This window comes from Squalius cephalus (genome assembly GCF_949319135.1).
Source record: "Squalius cephalus genome assembly, chromosome: 2".
NCBI lineage: Eukaryota > Metazoa > Chordata > Actinopteri > Cypriniformes > Leuciscidae > Squalius > Squalius cephalus.
The window spans coordinates 53,717,529-53,732,698 of NC_137123.1; the positions used below are offsets into that span (position 1 = coordinate 53,717,529).

General features: G+C 35.6%; 2 protein-coding genes across 3 annotated transcripts in view; both read right to left on the reverse strand.

Moving 5' to 3' along the window:
• Positions 1 to 6,059, reverse strand: part of ank2a (ankyrin 2a, neuronal) — a 79,121-nt gene extending 73,062 nt beyond the window's left edge. The window contains exon 1 of one of the 2 annotated variants that reach the window (XM_079858255.1): positions 5,556 to 6,059. In XM_079858255.1, coding sequence (XP_079714381.1) covers positions 5,556 to 5,675 — 120 coding nt within the window. In that variant the 5' untranslated portion in view covers positions 5,676 to 6,059. The remainder of the gene's footprint in view (positions 1 to 5,555) is intronic. The other variant, XM_079858256.1, reaches the window with a different exon arrangement.
• Positions 6,060 to 7,324: 1,265 nt separating this feature from the next.
• Positions 7,325 to 14,475, reverse strand: hpf1 (histone PARylation factor 1). The gene is made up of 8 exons (XM_079896244.1): positions 14,383 to 14,475; positions 13,641 to 13,815; positions 13,109 to 13,289; positions 12,161 to 12,259; positions 11,747 to 11,897; positions 11,050 to 11,137; positions 10,610 to 10,782; positions 7,325 to 8,149 (listed from the first exon to the last, which is right to left on the reverse strand). Exons 1-8 carry the CDS (start codon positions 14,422 to 14,424, stop codon positions 8,015 to 8,017), a joined length of 1,044 nt encoding a protein of 347 aa, XP_079752370.1. The 5' UTR covers positions 14,425 to 14,475; the 3' UTR covers positions 7,325 to 8,014.
• Between the last annotated feature and the right edge of the window lie 695 nt (positions 14,476 to 15,170).

The window sequence follows — 15,170 nt, forward strand, 5'->3', positions numbered from 1 at the left end:
CGAGCCGCTGAAGGACCTACACATTGTACAGTACCTGACCAGATAGTTTTGGCTGTAAAATGAGCCACAGCTGAAAGCAGTGCCATAAATTATTGAGTATAATACATGAACTCACACAGGAAACAGTAGGATGTTGGCAAGGCAGTGATATATTAATTAGAAAACTTCAAAGGCATTTAGCCAGATTGATAATTCTGCTCTATTCAAAAGACAGTTTGCGAACCTCAAGCTAATGCAGTATGAGTGAACGAATGATAGAAAAGATGAGTCGTCTGAACACCGGATAGGCATATTCTCCATTTATATTGGCCTATACAAGAATTCCAAACAGAATTATTCCTCTTGGATATAGATATTTGAACATTTTTCAAATAAATTTGATATAAATACAATGGTAACTGCTAAAAGCCTCTGACAGCATGTCCATGGACCACCCACACTCTGTTTACTGAACACCTAATGCATATTACACACACAAATAGCAAGACCTGGGCGAAATCACAAGTTCCAGTCCACTGGTATGGATTGGTATTAGTCTCAATAATATTTTACACAAAAGACATGAAGCACACGTGCGTTGCCAATTTCACATGCATGAAACCTAATTCACTGATTCATTGATCCGCAAAGTAATGGCTTGCTAAAAACAAAGCGAAGAACGCTGTCGCAAACGACAAGGAAGAACAAAAAATGAACATGCAGTACACAGGAGTACAAGCAAAACTTTGTTGTTAGTTGCCAGCAGCGCATCAGCTCCAGACAAACAATGACACTCAAAACTGTCTTGTTACTATAGCTAACATTACAACAACAGCATATCTTGGTTCTGTAAAACATACCATCATGAATGTATTGTTGATTAGCTACAAGTTTGTTATGGTGCTTGGTCCGATCTACTTCCATCAGAGTTTCTCAGAAATCACTTTCTGCACCTTTTGTTGTCAAGTTTTGTCTTGTATCTTTGTATTTTTGTCCAATTTTCAAAAAGTTGTTTTTGCTTCCAATCAAAGTTTGTGATTCACCTAGTAGCTGGTTGGTTTGGTTCAAAGCTTATAACCTTGTAATGAATACTTTTTTAAATAGCTATGATAAAATGAATGGGAAGAAAAATACTTCTGAAAACAAGGTTCTTAGTCAGAATAAGCTGTGAAGTGGACCGGACTTTAAATTGACAATCAAAGACGATAATGTTATTACCTTAGAAAAGGTCCATTCTTTGAGTATATTTATGCAATATGCTTAAAAATAAAATTTGCCCGGTCACGTTTAAACATACTAAGTACTCTGAAAATACCAAACACTTTGCCCACTACATTGTTCTGTACAGGAATGTTTATGCCACTCTTCCATCCGCTAACAACTAGTCCCAAGTGCAGTAGAATACCGCCTGCCAAACCAGCCTTGCAGGTGGAAATACACAACCCACTCCTGAGGGGAACTAGAGTGTAGCAGTAGGAATGACTAGACGGATGGTAGCCTATTTTTAGAACTGCATCACAAGCACCATAACATAGGCCTGTTGTTCTCGGACCACTTCCTACCTCCATTCATCCTGCTTGGTTTAAGAAGTTGGAGCACAGAATTTAAGAGTAGATTACAGCTTAAAGGGATAGTTCACCCAAAAAATGAAAATTCAGTCATTAATTACTCACCCTCATGACGTTCCAAACCCGTAAGATTTTCTTTCATCTTCGGAACACAAATGTAGATCTTTTTGATGAAATCTGAGAGCTGTCCCTCTATTGGCAGCTACTCAGCTTCCACTTTGACGCTTCAAAAAGTTCATAAAGAGATTGTAAAACTAATCCATATGAATTGAGCGGTTTAGTCCAAATTTTCTGAAGAGACAGGATTGCTTTATATGATGAACAGATTGAATTTAGGCTTTTATTCACATAAACATTCATCAATACACAATTCAGTTGTGGTAAACTGAAGCTGAAGCAAGTTTTCTTGACGTGCAAGAACCAATGAGGTTCATTCTCGTGTTACACAGCAAGTTTGAGCTTCTGCAAGAACCAATGAGGTCCATTCTCGTGTTACGCAGCACATTTGAGCTTCTGCAAGAACCAATGAGGTTCATTCTCGTGTTTCACAGCAAGTTTGAGCTTCCTCAAGAACCAATGAGGTCCATTCTCGTGTTACGCAGCACATTTGAGCTTCCTCAAGAACCAATGAGGTCCATTCTTGTGTTACGCAGCAAGTTTGAGCTTCTGCAAGAACCAATGAGGTTCATTCTCGTGTTAAGCAGCAAGTTTGAGCTTCCTCAAGAACCAATGAGGTTCATTCTCATGTTACACAGCAAGTTTGAGCTTCCTCAAGAACCAATGAGGTTCATTCTCATGTTACGCAACACATTTGAGCTTACTCAAGAACCAATGAGGTTCATTCTCGTGTTACACAGCAAGTTTGAGCTTCCTCAAGAACCAATGAGGTTCATTCTCGTGTTCCGCAGCACATTTGAGCTTCCTCAAGAACCAATGAGGTTCATTCTCGTGTTACACAGCAAGTTTGAGCTTCCTCAAAAACCAATGAGGTTCATTCTCGTGTTACGCAGCAAGTTTGAGCTTCCTCAAGAACCAATGAGGTTCATTCTCATGTTACGCAACACATTTGAGCTTCCTCAAGAACCAATGAGGTTCATTCTCGTGTTACGCAACACATTTGAGCTTACTCAAGAACCAATGAGGTTCATTCTTGTGTTACGCAGCACGTTTGAGCTTCCTCAAGAGCCAATGAGGTTCATTCTCATGTTACGCAACACATTTGAGCTTCCTCAAGAACCAATGAGGTTCATTCTCATGTTACGCAACACATTTGAGCTTACTCAAGAACCAATGAGGTTCATTCTTGTGTTACGCAGCACGTTTGAGCTTCCTCAAGAGCCAATGAGGTTCATTCTTGTGTTACGCAGCACGTTTGAGCTTCCTCAAGAACCAGTGAGGTTCATTCTCGCGTTACGCAGCACGTTTGAGCTTCCTCAAGAACCAATGAGGTTCATTCTCGTGTTACGCAGCACATTTGAGCTTCCTCAAGAGCCAATGAGGTTCATTCTCGTGTTACGCAGCACGTTTGAGCTTCCTCAAGAGCCAATGAGGTTCATTCTCGTGTTATGCAGCACGTTTGAGCTTCCTCAAGAACCAATGAGGTTCATTCTCGTGTTACGCAGCACGTTTGAGCTTCCTCAAGAGCCAATGAGGTTCATTCTCGTGTTATGCAGCACGTTTGAACTTCTGCAAGAGGTTTGTTGTCTCGCGTCAAGCAGATTCGGTTGAGTTTCTTTTAATGTTCGCTGATCAATGTTTATATGTAAATGTTTATATCTAAATTAAATTCTGTTCATCATATAAAGCGATCAAGTCTCTTCAGAAAATTTGGTCTAAACCCCTCAATTCATATGGATTAGTTTTATGATCTCTTTATGAACTTTTTGAAGCATCAATGTGGTAGTTGCATAGCGGTCAATGGAGGGATAGAAAGCTCTCAGTTTTTATCAAAAAAAAAATCTTCATTTGTGTTCCGAAGATGAAACACAAACCTCACGGGTTTGGAACGGCATGAGGGAGAGTAATTAATGATTCATTTTCATTTTTGGGTGAACTAACTCTTTAATCGAATTAGACTATGCAATATTACTTACTAAATTGACTGCAGTAAGTACATACAAACAAAGATCGTATACTGCATTTATTATAGGCTACGTATTGGCACAATTACTAGACTTCCACATATTCAAACAAATGTTGTTTAGCCAAAGACTAGGAGTGCCAGTGGATGGTATTCATGCAATAAGATGACGACTGTGTGTATGTGCCTGCAGTGCTTGGTCCATTACTGGAATCTAATTACCCAGAGAGACCCTGACAGCACTCTCTCATATCATAACTCTGGATTCAACAGGAAACTGCATTAGTGTGTTTGACAGGAAATAGCTTTAGAAAAAGACTTCTGCCCAGTCCTTCACCATATGGACAACAGGTAACAGGATACTTTATTTAAGCTGTGCATATTCCATATAATCTATAATCTATATTCAACACAACGTGCAAAGCATTGTTGAGGCTGACCAGTTTCATTTAGGCTATACCAGCTAAATCTTACAAGAGCACAGGGTGTGACCATGACGTCAGAGCAGAAGACCGATTTAGGATACATCACAATGGAGAGATGAAAGGCGAATTTAGACCCAGAGTTTAAATGTAGTTCAACAGACCATGAAGAAAAACCCACCACAGGCACTAAGCCTTGACAGCTCTAAAAGTGAAATAATAAAGAAAATAGGGTGGAAAATATCTTCGGGAAAGCTTCGAGCAACAAATCACACAGGCTACACCTTTGAGTGGCATGGAAGGGCATCTATGCATCCATGCAGACAAGCTAATGCCGTACATGACTCAGCCAGGCCATCACTTATTTATGGCTGGTTTTTATTGATGAATTGGCTTATGAGGTTGCAATAAGCAGACAGGCAGGGTGAGGCTAATATTGTTATTGTAGGGCTCTTAGGAGGGCGTGACAGAAAAAACCCTGTTTAGATATTCTTTGTTTTTTTAACAAGCTCTGCAGTGTCATCAGCTGTGATTTCATAGGTAAAAACACCCCAGTAAATAAATGTAATCTCACCTTGGCAGCATGACAGAATGGTACCATCGACCCCTAAGGATCTAAACAATGCTGCTCTAACTGAGCAGTTTGTCAGGTGTGAACCTCACTGGCAGTCAACACACACGGTCACTACAGCATCACGTACAGGCTGGCCCGAAATAAAAAGCGACTTCATTACATACATGGCAAATATGGAAAAACAATGGGGGAAAAAATAGACCTCAAAATTCTGTTAATGGGTTAACGTACAAAAAAACTAACTGATGGATTTGCAAAATATGAAAAGTATGAATTGTAAATGTGTGGTTAAAATGTACATTATATTCAACACATTTTGTAAGTCAAAATATAAATTAATATAAAATAATATAATTAAAATAATACGTTACAGGTTACATAACATTAAAAATAAACAAAAAAGAACATTGGAATAGGAATTAAAAAATATGAATATTGGCTATGGTTTATGAATAGGCTTGTTATGATAAACTTGGGTTGTTAGTGTATTTTTACATCATTTTATGGCCACTTTACTGTATATTTAGCAGATTTTTATGATAGATAGATAGATAGATAGATAGATAGATAGATAGATAGATAGATAGATGATGGATGAGTAGATAGATGGATGAGTAGATAGATAGATAGATAGATAGATAGATAGATAGATAGATAGATAGATAGATAGATAGATAGATAGATAGATAGTTATGCCTCAATGTGTCCATGTATTTACAAAACAACGCTGCCATGATGAAATGAGACAGGCTACATTGCTATAGTTCAGGCCACTGATGGTTTAGGAGGATTCGGTAACCAGGACAACGCCTCATCCTCCGCATAGTGGACCACAATACTGCGAAGCACGGGTGTCACTCACGCTCGCCCACACATACTGAACATCAGAAAGCGGAATGTTTCGTTCATTTTACACACGCACACACACTGACCTGTCGGATGCGGTTCTGGTGGGGTGGAGAGCCTCCTTCGGATGAGGTATTATTGGAGGCCATCCTCACGTCTCGGACGGAGCCGCCCCTGCTCTGACTTTCTCCCGAGCTTTTCGACATTCAGGCTCAGCGCGTGATGTCGTCCAGGAAACGGTATCTGGCAGTCCTGATACTGCGGCTGTCGAGACCTGTGCTCCGGCCTCAGATGAGAGGGCTGAAGCTCCGACACATGTTGTGGTTGAATTCGAGAGTGGGAGACTGACGAACGTCCTGTGGCGTGACTGTGCGGTGCGGGTCTCACGCGCGCTGTCCTGCGACACTCCTGCTGCTCACATGCACATGCACCGATGTTGCAGTGCTGAAACACTGACCGAGATAAGAGGGTGAATGTGGGTAATTAACGAGAAGCCTTAGATAAATATACGATGGTGTAAGAGAGGCGCAATACGAGCGATGTTCTCATCACTGTGTTGAGAAGCCCCCTCCCGTGCTCCTCTCTCTCTCCCTCACTCCCCTCCTCCATAAGCCAAACCTCCACTTACACATGACGAGGCAAAACCAAAATGGATTTAATAGCTTCTATATGGAATATACAGTGGACCCCAAAAGTATTTGGACACTTAATGTAGGCTACATCTAAAACGTGTGCATTTCATAACTGCATTTGATAGCAAAATATCAAAACAAGTGATATATGCAAATAAGTTGCCTCATCCAAGAGCTGTTTTTTTTTTTTTTTTTTTACACCTGTTGTTTAATGGCTAGTTTCCATTGTGACAACTTAGTCCAAATAGCAGGGCATGTTATCACAAAACATCAATGTGTTAAATTAACTGTATCAGCGGAAAATAATCAATAGCTTTCTAGCCAAATAGACAAAATAAGTGACAATTAGTTCCAGTCTCTCCCATCTGTATTGTTTTATTTAAAAAAAAAATATATATATATATATATATAGATACTTAAAAATCCTTTTAACTGGTCAACTTACCATAAAACAAATGTGTGGCTTTGAGAAGTATGAAAATATTGAATTGTAAATTTATGGTTAAAATTTACAATATATTTAAGACAAAACATTTTGTAAGTTAAAAAGAAAAGTGCCTTTGGCTACATAGAATAAAACACACAAAGGAAATATGAATTTATATGAATTTTGGCTATGGTATATTGCTTGGGTTATTAATGTATTTGTACATCTAAATTATTGTAATTGATTACTGTAAATTTAACAGAATTTTAGAGGATAGATAGATGGATGATGGGCGAGTAGATAGATAGAAAGATAGATAGATAAAGCTAAATCTTTTTTTAAGAGGGGGGTGGTTTGTCTTAACATTTCATCTAAATAAAATGATCTGCTCAGCATTACAAAAAAACTCTATATTTTGTCTAAACCGAATATGCTGCTTTACTCTGCATTAGTAGCTAAATATGGGTAGCAAATGTTGTAAAATGTACACTTTAAGCATCCAAATAGTTTAAAGACACTGAAAACTATACTTAGTATACTAACAATTTACAGTGCAAGCACAATTATAGCGATGGAATATATTACAGATTCAATATGTTCATTTTTCACACAGCACAGTCAATAAAAAAAGATAGGACATAAAAAATATACACTTTATTAAACATCTACTATGGATCAGTACTGGGCGACAATAACGGAATTATAATGGTGAACAGACTTGACACTGAAAACTCATTTTCTCAGTACAGATTACTTAAAAGTACCATTTTAACAATCAGAAACAAGAATCAGCTGCTTATTCTATGTATAGTATGTTCCGCTTTCACAAAAATAAGCATAAACTGATCTGAAACCACAGCTAAGTTCTAAGACTTACTGCACAGATAAACTGGTAAACTTAAGGACCATTTGCTTTTAAGCAACTGGGTTATGCAAAATATGTTAATGGAAATGCAGAAAGCAGAATCGTAAATAATACATATAACACACTGAACTCTCAGCAGCTGTAACTCATTTCTATGGTTTACTGGACCGACAGTGTGAATGAAAGAGAATCAGGTTTGGAAAGGCACAGTATTACTCACAAAATGTTGACTCTCAGGATGTAGAACCTGAAGAAAACTCAATTTGATTTCACTTTTAATATAGGACTAACCTTAAGCACAGCCAAAAAAGCTTAAGGGAACACTGAAAGTTACCTTTAAAAACAAAAACAAACAAACATATGTGTCTATTCATTTTAATTAAGTTTAACCAATTAAATGTATGCAAAGCAAAATGCTTATTTAATGATCCGATACATCTTTTAGAAAAGTATGAGTAATTCAGGTTTAAGAAACTAACCTTTCTTGGGCTTTGTAGCATATTCAATGAAGCAGCAGTACCTAACAGCGTAATTTAGTGCAGTGTAATCTGTCTCTGACCCCACCCCGAACACCATTTACAGGAAGTCATTCTGAATAGCTCATCATCCACTCAATATACGTCAGACAGCAGAGAGCTGGTCAAGGTTGTCTTGGGAACGACTGGCGAGGTGCGCCTCCAGTATCTCTCCAAACAGACCTCTCTTCAGCAGATTGTATGCCAATGGCAGCAGCTGACGTACCACTTTATTGAAATACTACCGAAAGAAGGAAAACAAGGCAATTGGTCAGTTGTCCAGCAGAACTCTATCATAAAAAAACCTGTCAGAAATGGCTATTAATGTGTCTGTAAAGTGCAAGGACACACCACCTGGAAGATGGCCTTGGATGGAAAGCAAAAAGCTATTGAAGGTAACAGCTATGCAGGTATTAAAAAAATTCTCTGGACACAAACATTGCATTTGTCTGCAAGGTTTAAAGGGTTAGCTCACCCAAAAAAAAAAAATTATGTCATCGTTTACTCTCCCTCATGTCGCTCCAAACCCATAAGACTTCCAATCATCTTTAAAAGCAAATGCAATTGAGATATTTCTGTCCCTCAATTGAGAGCTACGCAACTACCACTTTGACGCTTCAAAAAGTTTGATTGTAAAATTAACCCATATGATGAGACACAAAGGCATGTTTATAAAAGCTTCTTAAATGCCTAATTGAACTAAGGCCTAATCCTGGCTTAATCTTAGCACCGTCTGTGAAACCGGGCCCTGATGTATGAATGTTTAGTATGTATGAAGTTGATGAATGTTTATATGTGAATAAAAATTCAATCTGTTCATCATATAAAGTGATCGTGTCTCCTCAGAAAATTTGGACTAAACCGCTTAATTCACATGGATTCGTTTTACAATCTCTTTATGAACTTTTTGAAGTGTCAGTTGCATAGCTGTCAATGGAGGGACAGAAAGCTCTCAGATTCCATTAAAAATATCTTCATTTGTGTTCTGAAGATGAACGAAAGTCTTACAGGTTTGGAACGACATGAGGATGAGTAATTAATGACAGAATTTTCATTTTTTGGTGAACCATCCCTTTAATGCACGTTCCATATTGAAATGTAAATAAACTAATAAATAAATACATTTATTAAAGGGGTCATGAACTGTTTTTATTATTATTATTATTATTATTATTATTTTATATATATATATATATATATATATATATATATATATATATATATATATATATATATATATATATATATTTTTTTTTTTTTTTTTTCTTTTCAAGATTTTGCCATTACACGTGTGGAATTGAGAGAAATTTAGCTATACACGTTTAAGCCAGAGTCTGATCCCGAATCTGAAGGCAATAAACCTACACCGCAAATGGTAATCAATCATATTTATTTACATTTATTCCTTACGTATTTGTGTGGTAGTATTGTATTTTATTGCATTATATTACTGTTGAAACAAAGATGCTACAGAAAGGTGTTCATCTCGCTACATAGTTGAAACATTTGGCAACTGTGAATCATTTAGGCACATTACATTATGCTTTACAAGTCTAAAAAATAAAGTTTTAAGTACTTGGAGTTACTACAGTTGCAGTAATAGAACAGTAATAGTATAGTTATAGAGGATAATTTACGGTGTTTCGTTTGAACGAATTATGAATGAATGTACCATTGTTTGTCGCACTGTCATTCTTATATTCATCAATTATTCATAATTTTTTAGTAAAGTGTGAGTCAAATAAGTACATAGCAATTGATCTGTAAAAGACAAAGCAATAGTGGCACATGGTAAAAACACTGTTACTCACACTTGTGTGTTGCGACATTACTGTCCGAGCCAATATAGTCATCACAGCAACATCTTTTATTTCAAATCTCTCTGAAAAGCCTGGGTCTTGTTTAAAATCAAATCCACAGTAAAATGAAATCCTGTGTTTGCGTCTCTGTCATATTTACGCATTTACTACATGACAAGCATGAATCGGTAGGCGGGCTAAAGAGGCAATGATGAAGAAAAATCTTCTGCAGAGGCGGTCTTTCATCGCACTAGTACATCATTACTGAGACAAAACACAAAACGAGTCATTTTGGGACCTTGGTTTCAATAAAAGCTGTTTTTGGACTAACGAGGAAGTTGAGCTCTGAAACTTACAGGATATTTTTATAGTACAATAACCTCTTATATGTCAAAAGATCAACAAAAATTAGATTTCTCAATTCATAACCCATTTAAAGTAAACATAGTCAGTTATACCTTTAGTGAATGTACACAGACGCTGAAGTATAATATCCACTTAACAAAAAAATAAAGAGAAATATTGACGACATATACTGAATAAACTTCAATAAATGTTTTATTGTTAGATGCTAAAAAAGTCAAGTGTTCTTCGCTCTATTGCTTGTGATTTGTTTCTTTGTGCTTTATATTATCATTATTTTATTACTACTTAAGACTATTTTTTATTTAACTGAAAAATACTTAAAGCTACATGTTTTTATTTATTTTTGATTATTAATTTGCATTAATATTTACCATTTTGAATAGATAAAACTGTGGTAGAACTAATAAAATATAATGCAAAGACAACTGCACAAAAACACATGAAATACTTCAATGTATATGTGAATAAATATAAACGTGCACAGATTTAGGGTTGAATTTTTGATTGAATATTATTTGTGTGTGTGTTTATCTTACATGTGAGCCATAACAGAACAGATCTATCCCAAGCTCATAGCCCATGCCGTAATCACATTCATCATTGGCAAATTGAACAAAGGTGATCATTTCCTGAACGGGGGCGAAAGCTTTCATCCTCTCCTCGTCATCTTTGGCCTCCGCAATTGCTTTACAAATCTTCTTCAGACTTGCTACAGGTAAACAAAATGAAGAAGGTAAACTGAAGTCTTCTAATAGTTTTGTCTCCCATTACAAATTTTAATATTGATATTGCATGATGCAATGCAACAGCAGCATTATTTCACAATCTGACCATTGTATTGTAAAGACCCCGATACACTTCACTTAGCCCTAAACGAAGAACGAAAAAGAACTTCGCCGTGAGTATATCGGGGCCTTTAGTCAACACTAAAATGCAAAATATCATTAAAATGGGTGAGAGAAATTTTCAGGGTTACCATCAGTTTCTGGCAATTCTCTATATCCAACATCATTTTTATCCACTGGAACCACAATTCCTGCTCCATGAAATGTCTTTGTGACTACCTGCAGAAAAATAAAAGATTGGAAATTTCTGTTATTAACGGTTGGAAATTAAGGATTTAGTTTACCTAAAAATTTCGGTCATAAATGACTCACCGTCATAACGTTCCAAACATGACTTTCGCTCATCTTCTAAACGAAATTGAAGATATTTTTGATGAAATCTGAGAGATTTCTGTCCCTCCACTGAAAGACTATTTAACCAAAACTCAGACTCTTCAAAAAGTTCATAAAAAGATGGTAAATGAAGAAATCCATATGAATCGAGCGGCTTAATCCAAATCTTCTATTCATATATAAACACTGATTAGTGGACATACATAGAGCACTCAATAACATATCAAATAATACTTCAATTAAACCACTCAATTCATATAGATTTCTTTTACAATCTCTTTATGAACCGTCAGAATTGTGGGAGAATAGACTTTCAATGGATGGGCAGAAAGTCTCAGATAATTAAAATATCTTTTAAACGAAAGTCTTATGGGTTTGGAAAGACATGAGAGTGAGTAATTGATGACAATTTTCATTTTTGGGCATGCCAGTTACCTCTACAACAGTTTTACAGAGACAAATATGTGGTTCTGTCAAATCATTTTCTTCACATACCTTTCTCTCTCTTTGTTTCATTGCTTTAGTTTTCTGCTCCAGAGGCAAATCCAACCTCTCTGCCTCTCGCTTCAAATCTTCTTCCAACCTGTCCAAAGCAGCTTCGTTCTTCTGTTGTCCCCTCTCCTTTCTTTTCTTCTTCAAAAACAGCCTAGGTTTGTGTGCCAAAAGAGAGATTGTGCAAATAGAAATATGAAAAAAATGCTATACCCCATTTAAAATAAATATTTTCTCATTTTAATTTTTAATCTGATCAATTCATTTGTCACTCCAAAGGAAAATTTAAAATAAACTTATGAAAAATAAAAAAATCAATAAAAATGGGGAGAAAAAAAAGAAAACTTAAAAAGTTAAACCTAAAATGGTGACAGCATCTATTTTAATTTTATACTTTTATCTACTGAAGACACTTACAGAACTGCTGCAAAGATGTTGTCCCCCATCTGTGTGATGGTACAGCCCTTCTTGGCTTCATTCTCCCCAATAAACACAGGTAAAGCATCAGGTAGATCTCTGAACAGGGAGACAAGTACAGTTAGAGAATCACACAAACCTCATTATTATAAAAACAAAAATTATATTTTAAAGTTAAAAAACCATGAATTTGTTGTTGCAGTTTGATGTGACAAAATTTGCTTTTGCAATAATCCTTGCAACTATTATTTTACCCAATTATGAAAATACATGTCATTCACAGGCAGTGCTGGTTAATAACTGATTATATTTAATATGGATTACGTAATCATATTCCAAAAATTAAATACTTGTAATTGGATTTTATTACATGTTAAAATCAGAATCCAGTAACTTTTTTTATTTTTATTGATTACATGACTACCAAATATTCACAAAATGTAAGTAAATTATTCAGAATTCATTGATTCTCCCTAATTCTTCTTTTTATTTTATTTTATATTTTCCTTTCTCAAAAGTTTTGTGCGACTATAACTACATGGAAAATTGAGAGTCTGCTCAGCATAAACAAACAAATTTTTTTTTTAGTTCATGTTTTATTTTCATTTTAAAACCCTAGTTTGGGAAACCATGTCATAATGTAATGTTTAATTCAACAATGGAATCATTTTTCTTTCTCTCTGTATTTATCAATATGGTACAATATTATTTCTTGCTTAATATTAAACGTTCTGGGAACCACAAATTCCAAAAAATCCTATTCAAATCAATGTATACAATAAACAAGCTAAGTCAAAAGTAATCTAAAAGTAATCAAAAAGTAGTCCAATTATATTACCTTAAATGTGTAATGTAATAGATTACATTACTAACTACAATTCTTACCATGTCATTTGTATTCAGTAAGGGACTACAATTTGTAAGCAATGTTCACAGGTTAATAGTCACCTGAAGTAGCCCATGTGGTGTTGGGTGTCTACGTTGCCCAGTATGATTGTCTGGAACTCTGGGGGATCATAAAAATGGCGCCAATGAAGATGAAAGTTGGGTTGAGAGGAAGATTTGTGTTTTTTGGACAGGATATCAAAAGGGCCAACTAGCTGAAGCCCAAGTGTTTCCTTTAGGGCATCTGTAAAGCACACATGCAACGATTAAAGATCACTGCAACAAGACATGTAAATCACATAACTGTAATAATATTCATTTTAATCAACATATTTATAATCAATTTGAAGATGCTTATACCCTAAAAAATAAAGGTTCTTTAATTAGCATTGATGGTTCCATGCAGAACCTTTAAATTCCATAGAACCTTTTGCACAAAATGTTCTTTATAATGGAAAAAGATTCTTTAGAATTTTAAAATATTCATCACACTAAAATGGTTCTTTTATTGCATTGCTACAAAAAACCTTTATTTTTAAGGGTGTATGATAATAGTGATGGTACGGATGTAGAACCATCAATATAACACAGATACCTTGAGGACAGTCAGCACGAAGATTCTTGCAAAATTCCCAAAACTGGAAAAAATCGTCAGGCATGCTTAGCTTGTACAATCTTTCCACTTCTTCTCTCATTTCTCCTGCAACAACAGTCTTCTCATCCCTTTGCCCTTCTTTTGGTTTTTTCACCTCGCCATTTGGTGTTTCTGTCTGGAACAGGCAACATTTGAATACCTTGTATTGGCAGAAATTATAATTTCAGTAATAAAATAATAAAAACTATAGGACGATAACTTTTCTATGAAGAAACACTCCAGTACAGAATAGTTAAGCTAAGAAAACACATGTGCAAGGTGCAGATTAATATTAATAGAGGTCATTACAATCGAAGGGACACTTTTAAATTGTCAGAATAAACTAATGCCAGATGATGCATTGCATAACTTAACTGTACATAAATTGCTTAGCAACTGATGTGATGATACTACTAACACATTATTTTGGGTCTTTGCAACAGACTGCAGCTAATGAACGCTGAAGACACGAACAGATTCACATAGTGATTACTTATATAATATTCACTAGCACTAACTATATGGATTGAATGTACAAACAAAATAACTGAAGTGTAACGTTAGTGGATGCTCAATCTATATGACTCACAATCTTTCACAAACGAGCACCCCATTAACTCTCAGAATAAACTCAGCGTAAAGGGATACCTGAACACTGTACTCTAACTAAGTTACTCGAAATGGTGAAGATTATATGAAGTACCTGTGGCGAAGACCTGGGTTTTCTTTTCCCGCGCCCCGCCATGCCTGCTGTTTTTTCCCGCAGTCTCTCTCCTCAAAGCGCCGCTACAACCAGTAGTTCATCCGGTAGAGATTTCAAAATAAAAGTAGTGACTGTTATCATGTGCATATATGTTTTTTTTTTATTCCCTAATGAATAAGAAAAACTACTGAACATGCACAAACGGAAATTATGTTTTTGTCTATTTTTTTTTTTTTCATACAAGCGATTGTATTTTCACACAACACGAGCAGGGTATTATTTATTCATTTGCAACAAAACGCTAATATGCTTGTTTATTTGAATTATGAAAATAAATAAATACAATAGATGACTATGTCATCCATGTCAGAGAAGTGAAGCTGAAATTGAAGTTTCAAGGCAATATTTTAAAATAACATCATGGCTACTATGAATTAGAGTTGTCAGCTGTATGACATGACCTCAGTTTGTATGAGCTTAATTTATATTAAAGTTTGGACTAGAATTCAAATTTAGATTATATTATATTCACACATAATCATAACATGAACGTTCTGGGAACCACAAATCGTTAACTGGGAAACATGAAATAACAATAATATTGTACAATGTCAACAGAGAAGTAGGCCAATACAAATTTAAAAATATTTTTATTTATATTTAAAAATTATATAATGCAATATAACCAGTAGTTTTTTGTTAATTCTATATTAATCCAGTTTTGGAAGTATTCCTGGACCACGTGCACATTATGCATGACGTGACACAGAAGGAGGTGACAGTGGGAG